The sequence below is a fragment of the Xyrauchen texanus genome, chromosome 49 (genome assembly GCF_025860055.1).
Source record: "Xyrauchen texanus isolate HMW12.3.18 chromosome 49, RBS_HiC_50CHRs, whole genome shotgun sequence".
Classification (NCBI taxonomy): Eukaryota; Metazoa; Chordata; class Actinopteri; order Cypriniformes; family Catostomidae; genus Xyrauchen; species Xyrauchen texanus.
Window position 1 is genome coordinate 14,406,383 of NC_068324.1, and position 19,146 is coordinate 14,425,528.

Below are 19,146 nucleotides of genomic sequence, written 5' to 3' on the forward strand. Positions count from 1 at the left end.
GTTGTGGTGGTGTTAAAGGGAGATTCAAGTTGTGTGTTAGCATGGGTGTGAATGTGTGAATGAGTGTGTTAACAGAGCGCTATCGGGAGGGCGTCTCGCCAAAATGGCCCGGCTCTTGAATGGTAGCCTTCACAAAGGAGAAGGGGAGCTTAACCTTTCGTGACAAGAGCCCAGAAATGTTCAGAGCCAAAGGCCAGACCACAGCCAGGTCCTCCCTCCCTCTCCGGCTTCAGTGGGAGCTGTGAAAAGCACTTACACGGAGCAGCGTTTCTTCTGCACAAAAGCACAAGGTGGAGGTTACGTTATAATTTGAGGGCAGGACGGGGTACACCTCAGGGAGCCAAAACCAAGAGCTTGGATGGGACGATGGGATCTTAAATCACAGGGACATTTAGGGTTTAGGTGACTTTGCTGTTGTAAACATTGTTGGCTGCTTTAAAGGAATGAGTACAAATTAACCTCAATCAAGAGCATTTATGGCATAATATTGATAACCACAAAATTACATTTCATCTTGCTCCTCATTTATTTAAAAATAAGCTAAAATGGCTGTTACAATAAGGCACAATGGAAGTAAATAGAGGGAATCCATAAACTCTACAATACACAGTCTCCAAAGTATAGTCACAAGATGTTAACAATATAAATGTGGGGGGCCTGGGTAGCTCAGCGAGTACTGATGCTGACTACCACCCCTGGAGTCACGAGTTCGAATCCAGGGCATGCTGAGTGACTCCAGCCAGGTCTCCTCAGCAACCAAATTGGTCTGGTTGCTAGGGAGGGTAAAGTCACATGGGGTAAGCTCCTCGTGGTTGCTATAATGTGGCTCTTGCGCTCGGTGGGGGCACGTGGTGAGTTGTGTGTGGACGTCGCAGACTAGCGTGAAGCCTCCACATGCTATGTCTTCGTGGTAACATGCTCAACAAGCCACGTGATAACATGCACGGATTGACGGTCTCAGATGTGGAGGCAACCACGAGGAGTGCATTGGGAATTGGGCATTATAAATTGAGGAGAAAAGGGGGGAAAAAGAAAAAGAAAAATTAAACAATATAAGTGTGATAAAATCAATTCATAACCTTAAAGTTTTCATGACGACATAATGCTGAGTAAACCCTGCAAGTGATTTTATCACACTAAAATCGTCTAGAACAGAGACACAACAATCATGTTAACATAATGTTTATGTTTTTATAACGTAACAGTATTCTAATGTTTATGAACTGGCCCCCATTCACTTCCATCTTTTGTGCTTCTATTATTATTTTATAAAAAAAAAAAAAAGAGGGACATGTCGAAGTTAATTTCTGTGGTAATCTACATTTTGCCACAAAGGCTGTCAATTAAGCTTAAAGGAATATTATGGGTTAGGCAGACAAAAAGTAATCCAAGTAACTATGAAAATGTAAGTCCTTTTCTACAATAAATCTCCACCTTTGACCAGCCCCAACCAGTATGTGGCTGAATGTGAAAGTCACTTCCACAAAGTGAAAGTGTAGATTTACAGTAAAAAGGGACTTAAATATATTTATCTGTTTCTCACCCACACATATCATATTACTTCTGAAGACATGGAATTAACCACTGGAGTAATATGGATTACTTTTATGCTGCCTTTGTGTGCTTTTGGAGTTTCAAAGTTCTAGTCACCATTCACTTGCATTGTATGGACCTGCAGAGCGGAGATATTTTTCTAAAAATCTTGATTTGTATTCTGTAGAAGAAAGAAATTCATACACATCTGGAATGGGTCATGAGGGTGAGTAAATTATGAGAATTTTCATTTTTGGGTGAACTGTCCCTTTAAGCTCATTGACACCATTTGTGGGTTAATATAGATTCACTTCTCTTCCTTTTCAAAAAAAACAAAAAAAACAAAAAACAAACAAACAAAAAAAAAGAAAATCTTAACAAATGGAAGTGAATGGGGCCAATCCGTAAATGTTTAAATACTCAATATTTTACAAGTATCGCCGCAAGACGTAAACAATGTGTTTGTTAAAATGATTTTAGTGTTATAAAATTGCTTACCAACCTTTTCTATGTAAAGTTTACAACTCCGTTGCCATGAAAACGTAACACTGCAAACTATTTAAACAACTTTACAACTCAAGTACTACACGAGTTTATCTAAAAATTTGCCCCATTGACTATTGTAAATGCCTTACTGAAATATTGATTTTTGCTTTTTTTAAAGAATGGACGTGTTGAAATAATTTTTTTGTGGTAATCAACATTATCCCACAAAAGCTGTTCATTTAGCTAAACTTGTATTGAGCCCGGAGTATTCCTTGAACGCACTGTGGCCCAAAAACCTATTTGGACACTTAGCCACAATTAAAAATGTATGAATGTCTTTGCATTATATAACAAAATAACAAACCAAGTGGCATTGATTCTAAAGAACGATAGCACAAACACACTTTTCAATCAAATAATTTCAAAAAAATAAGCTTGTAAGGTTTTATATTATAAAACAATTTGAACAGCTTCTGTTTTTTCAAATGTTACTAGAACACGTCCATAGTTATTGTGATAAACTACACATGTTGGTTACACTGCTCTGACACCTGTGTGAACTTGAGGGGACACACATGGAGTCTTGAGGGGAGACATGGAGTCTTGAGGGGAGACATGGAGTCTGAGCTCACAGGAAGTTCATCAGATTTTTGTAGAATTGGAGCTCTTCACATCCACCATGCCTTGTTTGTATGAAGATTTAAAAACTTGAGATTAGTACTCTCATATTTTCTCATATTTAAACCTATTCCTCAGAACTTCATATATTTTTCTCCAAAATCAGCACAGAAAAGTCTGTTACATTCAGTCCTATTTAAAAGAAAATGCAAAATATATTAATAAAAAAGTGAGGTAAGTTCTTCCACTTGGTTTGATATTTAATGTAATGCTTTCGAACATTTTAAATTTTCGCTTAAGTTTTCAAATACTTTCTGATTGCCACTGTAAATCATCATCAATTATAAATATTATACACAATCACACACATTCTGGCAAAGGTGATACTAAGTTGACTGAAATACTTGTTGAGTTAACTTTTGCATAGCTTTATTCAAAAAACCCTTCCAAAACACTGCTATTGCCTCAGTTCACAAGGACATGTGCTTACTCAGTCTTTCCCCCAACCGTATTCTAGTTTATTTCTGCTTGATCATGGCCCTGATTACTGGTGATTCATTAGCATCTCGCTCTGCTTGTGACGGCCCATTGTCAACACTGTGGCAGACCGTAAGACTGATTTGAAGCCAATCGGGTTGCTAATTAGTCTTGCTCAGCCAGCTCTCATAGACACTCCAATGCCTCTTTCAATTGGCAGCGAATCCCAAATTATACAAAAATATATCATGTTAAGTGATTGTGAAATAATACACAATAGGCCTTTTTTTTAAACATCAAACAAAGCAAGATGGAAAAGCTTGGCAGAGCTGAATAGAGAATCTGTTTCCCTAAGTAAATAATAAAACACACATACAGAATTCATGCACATTCAATATTCACACAAGGCATGCAGATAGTTATTTATATTTCCAAATGCAACAGAACTTACAGGGACATCCACATATTTGGCTGCTGCTTTTACCTTTGAGGCATAAAAAAAGTAGTACTGATGAATATCTATGGGTTGATAAGAGACCGGTCCAAAATAAGATGCCGGAAAGGGGTGGGGGAGGCAAACTGGAAAAAATTACCGTGAAAGAGAGGATGGAGGAAAATAAGGTTCCCTCATCATATCGTGAGAGTTTGGACAACACCCCGTCCAAAACAGCTGCAAACTGTGAAAGAGAAGAAATGTTTGTGTGACAACAGGCAATAACACACTGAAAAGGTGTAAAAAAATACAGTTATACCACTCTGAATCCAACTCAAATACTAATTCCTAAAAGAGATAGTTTGCCCAAAATGATAATTTACTCACCATCATGTTATTCCAAACCTGTATGACTTTCTGTCTTGTACAGAACACAAAGGAGTTGTTCAAATCTCCTTTTGGGTTCCACAGAAGACAGAGTAATATGGGTTTTGAATTAAATGACAGAATCTACATTTTTGGGTGAACTGTCCATTTAACTGAGGACGTTTAAACAGAAAATGCCATATATCGTTTCCTAAAATACTCCTTTACTCTGAAGTGTTTGGAGTAAGCAGCACACGGTGAAGGCCAGATGAAAAGAATGGGCAAAAGCCAAATCTCAAAGAGAGCAAGACAATGGCTGAACGAAGTACCTTTGAGACCAGTGAGGAGATCATTTCCTTAAAGGCCTCATCGATCAGGACTTCGATTTTTGAGTGGTACTGTTGCTGTAGACACAGAAGAGGGGGACAGGGAGGAGAAACATTAACAAATATGACAGGGTCTCAACAAGAAAAACAAACAATGGCGATTGGTGGTAACCTTGGCTCGAGCGCGAGAGAAACTGCTAAATGGATCGCAAACCATCCTAAAAGAACAACCTCTCACAAAGACATATTCCAGGAGAGAGAAAAATCCTCCCGTGTAATAGGGCTGAGTTAAGCAGCTATTAGGCCCATTATGCCAATGAATGGAATTCCTGCTCTCGTTTAGGGCAAAGGAATTTGAAGGATACTTTTTGTGCGGGCCACAATTAGGGCAGCCTTGTGTTTTTCTAAAGAACACATCCAGCTGCTGCAACCAAAGGCTCACACTACATTCAATTAATCCGCCATTTCATGTCAAATAAGTCTTATTCACCGATTTTGCCAAATACGATGTTGGGAAAAAAGGCGAGAGGAAAAGGGAGAAAGCAAAGGATGGGGGTGTGAGAGAAAAAGAGACGGAGAGAGAGAGCAACCATTTGGTAGCGCTGAATAGATGCCTTTGCTGCATGCAAGGCAAGCAGGAGTTCATCTCTGCCAACAATGCCCATTCACAGTGAATCTAAAGGACACCCAAATTAAAAATTTCAATCAACAATGCGGGCAGATCGGTGACAAATTGAGGGTGCCAAGAGGTCACTGTCAGCAGCCCTAATTTTCTTTTCACCCTTTTATGCCTGCGCAAGAAATAGCATTTTATTCATAAATGGCATTATAGGAGAATCTTGAGGACTTTTTACCTCAATTAACAGGTAATTTGTTTGCTTTTTATACAGCTAAACTGTGAGGGCTATTTTTTGCATTAGAGCAGATTAAATATGGAGGTCTTTACTGTGTGTGTGAAAACCAAAAGAACAATAATGTCTTTTGAAAACATTTACCTGGTAGCCATCCACTTCAGAGTCACTTAAGTGAGATGGCAGTTTATAAAGCATAACCTTGTATTTTGAAATAAAGTGGAAGGCAAACTTGGGGAAAATAATATTTTCTTTGTTTTAAAATAAAGTCTTTCACTAAGGCGTCCTGATGGCCATTGCATTCAATTCTGCGTGAAAAAAAAAAATATTAGTCTGAGTGCTAAAAAAATGTCTTTTAACCTTACATTAAGTAGGTGGAAATAAAAGTGGCAGTTTCTCACAGCGTTGGAACTATCTCGCCATGCGAGGACACAGAATGTAATCGTCGCTATAGGACAGGGGTGTCAAACTCAATTTCAGCCCGGGCCACTTCACCATTATATATGCCCTCAAAGGGCCGGATGAAAATCTGATACGGTAGCAACCATGCAATATCCAATAATATAGCACATTTTGTGCATTTAAAATGCACATTTGTCAATAAAGCATTGAATTTGAGGTTGGGATGTATATGTAAACTATTATATTTACAGTAACATCTGTGAGAAAAGGAATGCCTAATCTGTATAGGGCTAAATTAAAATATTTTGTCAGAGCAACTAAAATGGGTCTCCTCTATAGATGTCTTACATCAGGACCCTACTTATTAAAGTACAGTCATCTCTTCTTCAAGCAAACAAACCCAGTTACATTTTCCTACAATCATACAGCATTATTATAGAGACCAGATTATACACAGAAGGAAAACTGATGCTTGGTTCATAATAATTATGAAAATTATGTGAGAACGGTAAAGAAGAACGGTAATCTAAATACATTTAGAAACTATTACTGGCAAAATACCATCATTAATACAGTTAGTGTTTTTACAGCAAATCTGTGAATTCTTCTGATTTTGTTTCTTCTTTTTTTCCATGAGTTCTCTGTCATTGCGGTTTATAATGGCTGGGCTGTTTAACATGGTTTTAAAGTAGTTTAATCAATGATACATTTTAAGTTTTGCATTAAAATTCAAATGTGGTTCATTATCCTTACCACGATTGACACAAGCACTGCTTATAATGGTCTGCACGGCATGTTGCCATCTGGGAAAAATGCATCTGTCCTGTGCTCACACACCTCTTTGCATTTTTCTCCATTGATCAAGGCAGCAGTTAGTGCTGTTGATAATGATGTGCGCTATACGGTTTAGAGTGGTATTCTCTGCGCTCACGCCGCTTGATCAGAGCTGATAGTTGTTCAGGGTAGCACTGTTTCTTTTGCTTTTGGAGAGAGTAAAATGCGCTCCAGGGGAAGGCTCATTAATATTCATGGAGAAAGAGCTAACTGATTGGTCAGTGAGACGTTCCATTTACCTTCCATCATACATTTTAGAAATCAGCTCGCGGGCCACATGAAATAAGGTTGTGGGCCGGTTTTGGCCTCGAGTTTGACACCTGTGCTATAGGAGAAAATGCATTTTTCTGTAAAAGTTAGCAGCTGTTATAAGGGTTAGGACTGGAAAAGAGTAGCATTTCAACTATGATGGGAGATTTCAGATTATGTAGAGAGGAGAAAGAAAGGAAAAAAAGAAAGAACTTCATTCTATAAGGATTACCAAATTTATATGTGCACCATTATAAATATAGAAAGAAATAAGGTCATTAATTGAGGTGATAAGGGTGATCAGATTTGTGGGTGTAATATTCAATTCCAGTATAAATCAGAACCCAGTAGAGGCATTTCTTTTGAATACCATTATTCTAATTCTATTAAATTAAACACTTAAAAGGATAGTTCACCCCAAAATGTAAATTCTCTTAGAATTTACTCACCCTCATGATATCCCAGGTGCGTATTACTTTCTTTTTTCACCAGAACACATTTGAAGACAAATAGAAAAATATCTTAGCTCTGTAGGTCTTTTATAGTGGATGGTGATCATGATGTCATCCATATGACTCAGCGGTTAATCATTTTGGTAAGAAAAAGATAAATATTTAAGTATTTTTTTTTAACTATAATCCATCGCTAGTTCACATGGTCTCTGAACAACATTGTGACATATTCACATTAGCATGATAGGGATGTACTCTCATGTTTTATCCCGGATAAGCACACAAACGTGAGTAAACAAACAGATAACAACAGATCTAAAAAAACAATGAAACTTCTGTAAGAAACAATGAAACTTCTCCTCCTCACCTGTAAACAGCGCTGCTCTTTCGGGTGTGTTGCACGTGCTTTAGTTCTCGCTTGAACGTGCCAATGCAATTACATAACACGTGCGTACTGCCGCTGACCGGAAGCAATTGTTTATAGATAAAAATAATTCAAATATTGATATTTTTCACACTAAAAGCAATTGTATCACTTTAGAAGACATTAATTTAACCGCTGGAGTTGTATGGATGACGTTTATGCTGACTGTCGAATCACCATCCACTTGCATTTTAAGGACCTACTGAGCTAAGATATTATGCTCTTTTTCTTCAAACACGTTCTGCTGAAGAGAGAAAGTCATACACACCTAGGATATCATAAGGGTGAGTAAATGATGAGAAAAGTTTCATTTTTGGGTGAACGAACACTTTAAGTATGTTTCTAAGAGCTTGGCTATTACACACAGATTCCACTTAAGTGTTAATTGCACAGTGTATTTTTCCTCTGCTTATTTGCACATCAAACTGTTAGACTGAACACTTACCCACTGTTGGCCAACCTTGGGTTCATGCAATAATGTGCACAGCATGAGAGAATGAGTCAAAGAAAGACAACGAACAAAGAAAAACAGAGAATGAAAAATAATCTTAGAGGTGGGTTGAATCATGTTGAGTCTTGATGACAGCCTAAAGGTAAATTAAACGTAAAATTTGGATCAATATGTAAATGTGAAAAAAAACAAAAAAAAATCTAGCAAACTTGCTCATTTGAGAGGGAAGGAGAAATATGAAATGAGATTTACAGGAATTTACTACATCGAAAATAAAGCAAGAAATCCTCTTTAATTTCTGAAGCACAAATTCTGAGGACGATTGAAAACCAAACCTAATACTCACCTTGTGCCTAAACAATAAATTATAAATTGCCAACTGAGAAGAAATGAGAAGTGCGTCTGCACCACCAGCGGCATCAAAATGAATTGCAAAATGAACTATATTTTTTACATTTTCTACAGTAAATGCCTGTGCAGAACTCGATGTCACAATGTTATGGTGTTATGGATGGTTGCTTAGGTACTTCTGTGTGGTTGGTAAGGTCTGCTGAGTGGTTGTTAGCCTGTTACTAACAGTTGCTAGGGTGTTCTAGGTGGTTTCTAGGGTGCTAGGGTGGTTGCTTACTGGTCCAAGTCAAAAGAGCCCATGTCAAGTATCTATGATATTCTGGTTAATAGATTTGGCCCTAGAGCCTTCTTCAATTTATGTTTATGTGATATATTTACAAATGAGAAAATCTGAATTCTGAATTGAATGAACTACTCAGTGAACTTTAGTCAATTGCTCACATAGAGGAAAGAGAATAAAATAGTCCCTATATGAAGGATCATCTATACAAAGTATAACTTTACAATAGAGTCTAATTGTAGATGAAATTATTTACTATGCTAGGCTATGTGCTGCTATTGGTCTGAATTGATGTGGCTTTTTTATTATTATTATTAAAATGGCAGTTCTGTATACAGGAGGAGTCTGTGGGAGTTTGACTGTGGCTTGTCCAAGGCCTCTGTAGCAGGAGGCCTTTGTCATCAAGACTTCTCTCAAGGCAGAGGACAGTGTGTTTCATCAGACATATGGCATTCATAAGACATCAACGTAAAGAAGAATGCTCAAATAGGCCTGGTATGATTGTGACGTACCTCCTGACCTTGATCGAGAACACAGAGTTTGGAGCACTGCTTCTTGGCGTCCATGAGAACATTAAACATAGTGCACACTGACAAGGGGACGCGGTAATCGGTGGATTTGCTGGACTTCTGCATCTTAGAGTCAAAAGCAGCTTTGGTCCTGGACAATAGAGATGAGGTCATATATATTCATGATCATGTTGTTCCAAACCAAAATTATTTTCTTTCATCCGTGGACCACAAAATTAGAAATGCACTAGTTGTTTTATTCCCAGACAATTACAATTAAATTTGTGCATTATACATACCGTAATTTCCGGACTATTGAGCGCACCTGAATATAAAACTGAATTAAATTGTTTTTATTATTTTGAACAGAAATAAGCCGCACATGTCTATAAGCCGCAGGTGCCTACCAGTACATTGAAACAAATGAACTTTACACAGGCTTTAACAAAACACGGCTTGTAACAAAAATAAATAGGCTTTAACGAAACACGGCTTGTAACAAAAAAAAATTAATTAGCAGTAAACAGTAGTCTACCAAGAAAGTCATTGGTCACTATCTTCCTCCTCCTGTGCACTGAAACCACTGAAGTTATCTCCTTCGGTGTCGGAGTTGAATAGCCTCAGAATTGCTTCATCCGATATTGGATCGTTTTCATTGTCGTTCTCGTCACTTTCATCCGGAGTCAATTCCTCACGCTGCTGTTCCCAACGTCTTATCATCGACTCATTAAGACCAAGCTCCCATGCAGCAGCTCTATTTCCTTTTCCAACAGCCAGATCAATCGCCTTCAACTTGAAAGCTGCATCATATGCATTTCTCCGTGTCTTTGCCATGTTGAGGGTGACAAAATGACTACCGTAATCAGAATGATGGGAAGTTTGAGCGCGCTCGATTTAATCTAAACAGTAAACAAAAAGTTGTTTGACCTTAACCCGTTCAGCAATTTCATGCCGCCAAAAAACTGAGCACGTCACAGAATGTTTTTTTTTTTTAAAATAAAATTTGAAAGCGGGAAAAATCCATATATTAGCCGCGTCATTGTTTAAGCCGCGAGGTTCAAAGCGTGGGAAAAAAGTTGCGGCTTATAGTCCGGAAATTACGGTACACATAAGTCTTCTGAAGTCATACGACAGCTTTGTGCGAGAAACAGATAAAAATGTAAACTTTTGCAGATTTTATGTTGCTTTTTGCATATTTTTTTAAGCTTCAAAGCTCCAGGCACCATTTGTTTATAACTGCACTGAAATGAGCGACCAGTACATCCTTTAAAATTTGTCCTTTTGTGTTCCATGAAGAAAGTCATATGGGCTTGCCATGACATAAGGTTAGAATTTAAATTTTTGCATAAACTATTCCTTTAAAAGCACTACTATTTATTAGTTGTTAAACAGCCAACCTTTTAACACAAGCCTCCATCATATCACTGGCCATGAGTTTGAGCCTCTGCTCCAGATGTTTGGCGAACTCCGGCTCTGGCCAGTGAAGGTCCATCACAAACATCTGAAGAGCATCCAGCTTCCAGAATAGATCTTCTGATGTGGCCGAGCCATTACTGAGGAAGACACAATATGAAAAGTGAAATGTCAGCACATTAATGATCTTACAGCCTTTGGAAGCCAGTGTTTTGATGTAGTGCTAATTTCTCTAAACAAACAAATAAATAAATAAAAACACAAAGTATAAACATAAAAGAAAAACTGTCAAGGTTAAAGCACAAATAGAAAGTACAAAAAAGACAAAAATGACTTTAATAACTTGCATTAGATATTATCAGACATTAACATAAGACAGATCAGTAGTTGAATAATTCTTCTGTTAAAACTTTTGTATTATTTGAGTTGTTTAAATCATTGTTTTTACTGTTATTTTAGGGTTTGTTGACATTAAATCATCATGGTAATGAAGTTGTAAAATTGGCTATAACTTTACACACAAAAGGTTTGTAAGCGGTTTGTATCACACTAATGTCACATTTACGCTATGCCAGAAAATGTGGCTTGTTACTGGAAAAGCTAAACTATTATGAAAATAGGTTGCGTCCCAACACTGATTATAAAAATAATAATGAATGTAATATTGCAGTTGTCCCAGTTGAAAAACAAACAAACAATGGAAAGTGTATTGAGACTAAAATTGACCAAACTGATTTCACTTTTCGGGCCAGGTACAGTGTGATTTCTCAGTGGGTTAATTTTGTCACTCATTTTTGGTCCAATTAAAAGGGTTTGAGTTTCTTTAAATTTTAGTGTAAAAACACCCTTGCATTGTGAATCCATTAATAAATTATTAAAAGCACAGAGCGAAATGCACATTCAAATGACTAAACAGGCTATTGAGATAAAACACTGGTACTGGTAGTCTGTCTTACAGTATTTGTTCTACAAGCTGCATGGAGTCTAGATTAAGAAAGATATCAACTGATTTTGTGTGCAGACACCACAGGGTTTCATGAGGCTCAAGAGATTGACGGCAAGTGAGACAGATGGAGCGACATCGCCGTGTCAACTGCAGTTAACACGGCAATACGCAGTCGGGGCTCAAGCAACCGCAATTCAAGTGTACAGAGCCAAATGCCTGGCAACGAAAAAGGCCACTCATTCCGCTCGCTGTTAAAAGACTGTTACCTTCACAAGTGCCAGTCCGGGAAAATAAATCGTTTGGCAAAGTCTACTGTGCAATTAAAAGGGGCGAGCACAAGCTCCCACTCGATTAATTAGTGGCAGTACGGTCCGTAAGGGCCCCCTCGGGGGTCTGCGCCTCCGCCTCGAGCTCGTATAAGCAGAGGAAAGAGGCGGGATGAACAAATGGACGAGTTTCTCACCTGACGAAGGGACTCCCCGAGGGAGAACACAAAGTTCTCACTGAATCTAACAACCAGCTAACCACAGAGTCCCCTTTGACAGACACCCACAGGACTACACCCACTACAGACACTGTTTTATGCCTGAAAGCTGGTGTGCTTTTGCAGTTCACACTCTTTGCGCTAATTGAGAAGGATCTAATTTAACTTTCAGACGTTATTTAAGATCTCTCGTCTGTCAGAAGTTCTGTGAAGCTGGGTTTTTATGGTTTTTAATTCCTTTTTATTTCTGTTTTATTTTCAATATGCCCTTTCAGTTTGATTCAGTTTCTTAGAGTTGCTTTATTGTGCACATAAATATAACTAAGTTTTTCATGTTTAATTTTAGATTTGAATTAATTTTCTGGGTAATTTCTGATTATTGGAATGCGTCTAGCTTTGAAATTAGGACCATTAAAATGAAGTATACACAAAATAAACATTATGAAATTTTGTGTCCAGTATCCAATAGTCTAACTTACTTATCATTACTAAAACATGTACCAAAACCTTAAGAATTTATACATACAAGGGAATGTTATAAAAGGCAAAATTATGATTTTTTTATACTAAGATCAACCATTAGACGTTCAGTATAGTTATCATTATTACATGGTGCTCTGGAATACTCAATTCTGATTGGTAAATGGCGCCATCTAGCAGTCTGATTTCTCTGAGTAACAACCGCACATCCGGTGATTAAGATATACCTGACCCTGTGGTGGTTTGTTTTGCGATAACAACCGGCTGACTGTCCATTATCCTTTAATAATTCGGATTAATCTGAAAAATATAAAAGTGTGAATTTGGTTGTTGTGTTTTCAGTAATAAGATAAAATGCTTACTTTAAGAAAATTTGGCAAGTATTGATAAATTTTTTAGAGCTTCTTAATGTTGACATATCATTTTCAAAATAATTGTAAATATTTTTTACTTTCACTTCTTTGTGTTGCGGTAATCAGAATTTTCTTGACATGCTCGAGAAAATGTTTTAAAACATTTTAAGATATGTCTTTATACTGCTTACAATGATTTCAGAATTCCCTTCTCATGTTTCAAAAGAAAAGAAAATGAGAGGGTTTTCGATTGGTAAAGGTTTAATATATTTTCATATACACAGAGTGCAAAATCTAAAATTCTTTTGAGGTTATTTTATTTTAGCTTTGAAGTTGCTTACTACTGGAATAAAGTGTCTTATAATTTTTATAAAATGGCAGCAACAGCACAGTGACAAAAGTCACTAATTTTGAATAATTTGCACAAAACTGCCTTAAAAGACTGAGCAGGCAATTGTTACAGGATACATTTGTGGTGTTGCTCTGTGAAAGTAGCATGCGATGTCCCTGAGAATAAAAAAATTCCTCACCTGTATTTTGATCTGATCTGTATTGTGTATTTGAAGGAGTGTACGAGGTCACTATAATATAGTGTTACCCAAATAACCCCCAACAGCAGAGAGAATAGTGTTGCTATTTATTATATCGTGAGACACACACCACATTGCACGCTCACAGCAGGTTAAAACGCTCTCTCGCTCTGCAGATTGAACTGCCGATACCTGGGTGCCTTTCCACAAATCAGAAGAGAAATTAATGTTTATGGAGACTCACACAAGATATGAATTATCTTTTAAACAGGTTGCAGTGAAAGCAGAATTTGATGCCTTCCATACCAAAACGGATACAGACATGAGAGAGACATCACATAACAAGCAGTCAAAACACAAGCACGTGAAATTCTGAAATGTCTCTGGTACTCACAAAATATCTGGCAAATGATTTCCTTGTCCGCTGTAAAATCAAATGCATAATTGTTAAACTTAAATGTAACCATTGAAAAGAGATTCACGTGATTATAGCCACAAACTCCAGGACTCCAGACTTAAAAATATACTAAGGAACTACAGGCTCCTGAAATTCAATTATTTTTAGTTGCCTAATTACCGAATCACTTATTACAGAAATATAGTTTCCAATTATTTTAAGGATCTAATGAAGTGGTTGATTTCACATGGGGATGCATAAAACTCTGTAATTGTGGGCTACGTCATAAGGAGATGTAGTGCTAGTGTGTACAAACGAATTTAAAATACACTTCATAGAGTGCAGAGCTTCTTAGTTCTGCTGTCTTTAACCAACGGTCACTGTCGTGTTCTGTGATGAAGGGACATAAATAAATGCACCAGGATTTCATACCAGATTCTGGTACTCGAAAAATAAAAAAGAAAAAAAAAAGGGATGTAAATCCCAAATCTTTTAAAAATTTGAGAGGATTGGGTGAGTGGGCCTAATGTATGAAAAAAATATTTTAAAATATTTCATATGACTTTGTATATAAATTACTTTGTAATTTATTATTATAATTTATAACTTCGTATAAAAATCTTATTAACCAAGTAAATGTTCCAATATTTTACATGTTATTTTCAAGAGAATTATAGGATGGTAAAATGAAAAAGCTAAATTTTTAAGAAAAACATGGAATTGTAATATTTGGGCCCCAATATTCAAACAAACAAACAAACAAACAAACAAACAAGGCCTATTTTTATTTATTTATATTCACCCATGTCAATTTCACAACAAAATTCCATCAAATTGAACTGGTTAAAGTTTCATAAAATTAAATTAATGAAACTTAAGATATTTAGTTTATTATATAAAAGTTTAAACAATTGAATTTAGTACAATTTATTATGAAATTGAAATGCGCAAATCTAAATATATATATTTTGTTTAGTTGGGTGTTGGAAAATGTCAATAAATTAATTTTCTGAGGTATCATTCTGTTCTTGCGTATCACTGTTTTGAAAAGACTTGAATAAAGGATTGGAAGTTTTCATCTATCATCAAAGTCAACTAGATTCAAATTCCTATCAAAAGTTTCTTTTTTTGTCACATTTGTTATGATTTTAGTTGCAATCTGGTGCCCTGGGAAGCCAAAAACTAAAATAACAATTACCAAACAACTTTGACACAAAGCAAATAAGACAAACACCACCACACAATAACAACATACACAAACACAGAAATACAACCAATCTCATGCAAACAGGATCGTTACTCAGCACTGCCGAAACACAGGAATTATAAAGCTCAAATCTATTAAAACTACCATTATAATACTCAATGATCTAGGGTGCACTTCATGGGTATTAAAGGGATAAGTTCACCCAAAAATGAAACATAATTATTTATTAATAGCGTCATTATTTACTCACCCCATTTCTTCTTTGGAGCACAAATTCTTTTTTTTGTCACAGTCACCATTCACTTTCATTGTAGGAAAAAAATTATTAAATGAGAGTGAATAGTGACTGAGGCTGTCAGTCCTTAACATTCTACATAGCATATCCTCTTGTGCTTCACAGAAGAAAGGAAATCATATGGATTTGGATGGAACAATATGAGGGTAAATAAATAAATGACAGAATTTTCCTTTTTGTGTGAATTGTTCCTGTAATATGTGAGCAAAAGCATGTTTCTCATATGTCTACCAGAAACATGCTTATTATAGCATTATCAGAGTTTAAGTTGCATATCAAACCAACTGGAAATGTCACCTGGTGAAGAAAGTTATAAAGATAAATCTGCATTCTAAATGCATTTACCATTTACTTTCCTGTATAACCGTCATTTTAGTCATTTTAGCGGTTTTAAAGGCTGAAGACTCCTTTTAAATAGTCGAGAGTACCCTTTGCAGCTTTAATAAGCATATGTCAAGAATTGTAAGCAGTGACCCAGCTGGCCCATACACACGTGCTGTCACACAGTGGCCCCATCCAAGAAGGGGCTGAGAAGCTGGGCATCTGAGGGAGGTTAAGAGGCAGATTGGGAACTCTGGGCAGAGAAACACTTGGTAGATTGTTGGTTATGGTCCTGCCAGAGATCAGAAAGTAGAAAAAAAAGAGTAGAAAAGAGATAAGAGGAAATAGAGTGTAAGAAGATGCACTGATATCAGATAAAAAGCAAGAAAGGAAATGAGACTGGCAGATCATTCTGTGGCAGATAGGAGAAAAAAGCTTATTGACAGCAAAACAGAAAGAAGAAATGGTAAAGAAACTGACCTTTATCGAGTAGACACAAAATTTAATTTGCCGAATGAAAATGTGGCTTTGAGGGATAGAGATACAGTCCATCAATATGTTGTGCTGTCTTAAAGGTGCACTCAGTAACTTTTTGCTCTTGTCATCTTGGACTTAGTGACACCTAGTGGTGTGGATGCAGCATCATTCAAAATCAATAGTTTTCAATTACAGATGTCATTGTAGAAATTCACTATCAGACATGATTAATTTAATCCAAGAGTGAAAGTGTCTAATAACAAGATGGTTACTGAGATTAAGCGATTGTATTCAGCTGGTCATGTGATTCTAAAATGGCAGCCCCCATGAGGGCGCCCCTGCCCCATGTAGAATAAAACATCTTTTAAAAGGTAACTGATATGACTCGAGTCTTCATCTTATGTGAGTGGTCATGATTTTATACTTGTTTCAAAATTACAATTCACTTCATTAGAAGTAAAACTTATTTAATGTGAAAAAAATGTGCACCTTTAAGGGTAACAAGCTGCCAGTGGGGCAAATACAAATCTGAACTACTAAACCTGGCTGGGTGAGCAGAAAAAAAAAAAACATCTTATTGTTGAGGCCTGATCAACTTTCAGCTGTGTGTTTTTACTGTACATGTACACCAATATGTTGATAACTACCAGAAATGAGTTTATTCAACCAATCTGACGTAAGTAAACCACATTTACACAAGACTTGAAAGCATCAGATTGTTCTCTGCTTTTTATGGCAAAATGTAAACTGCCATGCGCACAACACTTGCACACATTGGATGAGCCATAAACACGCCAGTAAATACGTTTACATGAAAAGTGAAATCGGGATAATGTGTGAAAAAAATTACCTGTGTCGATCGGTTTGTGCTTATACCTTTTATGACCTTACAGCAATAAAGGAAATCCATTTAAGGTGTTTAAATGACCTGATACGTTGTTGGCTTATTAAGCATTAATGGGTATCATTTTACGGGGTAAGGTCATAAACGACTTAAGCATAAACCAACTGGCACACATCGATTTTTGCCAATCTGCTTGTAAAAAAACCTTAACGTGATCTTACCGCCTTCACAACTTCAAATGGTTTACATCAACGTCAAAAACAAAGAAAAAGCTGATGATTTCCAAACACAAATAACTACACTTCTTGTGTTATCTGACTTTTTGAATAAGCTGATTTTCGGTTATCATCATACAGCTGTGCAGGTAATCACACTTAATTTTTGGTTGAGTAAAGGATCAACACCCATGTACACAACAGAAAAACATACTGAATGGACTGTGCTTTTTATACCATACAGCCTTGTTTTCATTCATGCCCAACACTTATGCATTATGCATTATGACTATTGAGAACAAACAGAAAACTGTAAAGTACATTTGTAAAAAGGAAAGCATTATGGAAGAGGATAATCTTTACGGTTCAAACTTTTTCTGCTTAATCATCCTTCCATTCTTTGCAACTTGGAAAGTTATTGGTTTGGTAGAAACAGCCAAAACAGGTCACTGTGTTCTACAGAATGCATGGAGAATCAAAACACTGTTAGATCGACTGGGTTAAACAGGGTCTTCTTACTTCACAGACTGCCATGTCTCCTGCTCAAAGCCACGTTGGATGGACTGAGCTATTGACGACTCCATCAGGTCGATGTATCGCACCACCAGAGGGATGTACAGATCCTGCAGATGCTTGTGGAAGGTTCCATTGCACAGGTGAGCTGGCGAGGCAGAAAGATGAATTAATGCTTTGGACAGACTGGCTGATGTGCAACCAATATCACTGGGGAAAATATTGTGAAATAACGAAAGACCCACAATGCAATAAGGCACTGGGTTAACAGAATTAAACTTAAAAGGAATAGATCCTTTAATACAACAAATCTACACTTTGACTTTCACAGTCTTCTTTTGTTTTTAGCAATTCACATTATTCGTGCATATCACCGCTTACTGAGCAGGGCAGATCATTTATAGGAAAAAAGCACTTAAATATTGATCGGTTTCACTTTATAAATTCTACTCTCAACCCGGTAGGTGGCAATATGCATGAAGAATGCAAATTGCCAAAAACAAAAAAAAGAAGACTGTGGAAGTTAAAGTGTACATTTATAGTAAAAAAAAAAACTTTTTGTTTCTCACCACACCTATAATATCACTTCAGATGACATGGATTAAACCACTGAAGTCTTATGGATTACTTTTATGCTGTCTTTATGTGCTTTTGGAGCTTCAAAGTTCTGGCTACCATTCACTTGCAATGTATGGACCTGCAGAGCTGAAATACTCTTCTAAAAATCTTCATTTGTGTTCAGCAGAAGAAAGTCATACACATCAAGGATGGCATGAATCTTTGGGTGAACTATTCCTTTAAATGAATATGCACGTTCATGTGAGAACTTGTATTGTTTTTAGTGCTGAACTCAAACGTGAGCTACTGTGACCGAGCTGCTTTCGAAGCACTCATGAACGTGCAACGGATGTCAAGATTTTCACTGAAAAATTACTTGTTGTTTCTCCCTAAAACATAATGGTTTACCTTTAAAAGACATGAGTCGCATGGACTAATTTTATGACCATTTTGGGTCCTTTTGTAGGCACTTATCAACTGCCATTCTTTTGAAGCTGGACAGCAATATTCATTAAAACATCTCCTTTTATGTACTGGTTTGGAATGACATAAACGTGAGTAAATTATGACCAAATTATTGGGTAAACTATTCTGTTAAAAGTAAAAAAAAAAAAAAATTATATATATATAAAAAATGGGCTGATTTAGTTATCAGTTTTGTTGTACATGAAAAGCTGTCAGTGTGATTAAACCACTGTGTGACTGCTGTAAAATGGTTTTGTGACCACCATAAAGAATGGGGGTGGTCTGAGATTGAGTGAGTGAGTGAGTGAGTGAGAGAGAGAGAGAGAGAGAGAGAGAGAGAGATGCATGTCTCCTCAGGCATCATTATGTGTAATTCCCCTCTCTCTATTCTTCATCATTAACACTAGCCTTTTTACTCTCATGGGCATGTGAGCTCATTTCCCAACCATTTAACAATGATGAAACTCATTTGAGCATTTAGTGTCAATGTCACAACACTTATTTTTTGGTCATGTGTAAACCAGCACATGAGCACGCACAACTTCTGAAACAAATTCCTCATTTGGTCATTCTAAGACCTTAAAATAATACTGAGATCCTAATTAA

General features: G+C 36.7%; 1 protein-coding gene across 3 annotated transcripts in view; it reads right to left on the reverse strand.

Annotated features, from left to right (window-relative positions):
- The window catches only part of LOC127640107 (calcium-dependent secretion activator 2-like), a 216,752-nt gene that overhangs the window by 10,998 nt on the left and 186,608 nt on the right, over window positions 1-19,146 (reverse strand). The window contains exons 19-26 of one of the 3 annotated variants that reach the window (XM_052122509.1): window positions 17,524-17,665; window positions 15,641-15,760; window positions 13,643-13,672; window positions 10,440-10,595; window positions 9,046-9,193; window positions 4,243-4,317; window positions 3,708-3,791; window positions 3,566-3,598 (exon numbers count right to left, since the gene is read on the reverse strand). In XM_052122509.1, coding sequence (XP_051978469.1) covers window positions 3,566-3,598; window positions 3,708-3,791; window positions 4,243-4,317; window positions 9,046-9,193; window positions 10,440-10,595; window positions 13,643-13,672; window positions 15,641-15,760; window positions 17,524-17,665 — 788 coding nt within the window. The remainder of the gene's footprint in view (window positions 1-3,565; window positions 3,599-3,707; window positions 3,792-4,242; window positions 4,318-9,045; window positions 9,194-10,439; window positions 10,596-13,642; window positions 13,673-15,640; window positions 15,761-17,523; window positions 17,666-19,146) is intronic. The other 2 variants (XM_052122507.1, XM_052122508.1) reach the window with 2 other exon arrangements.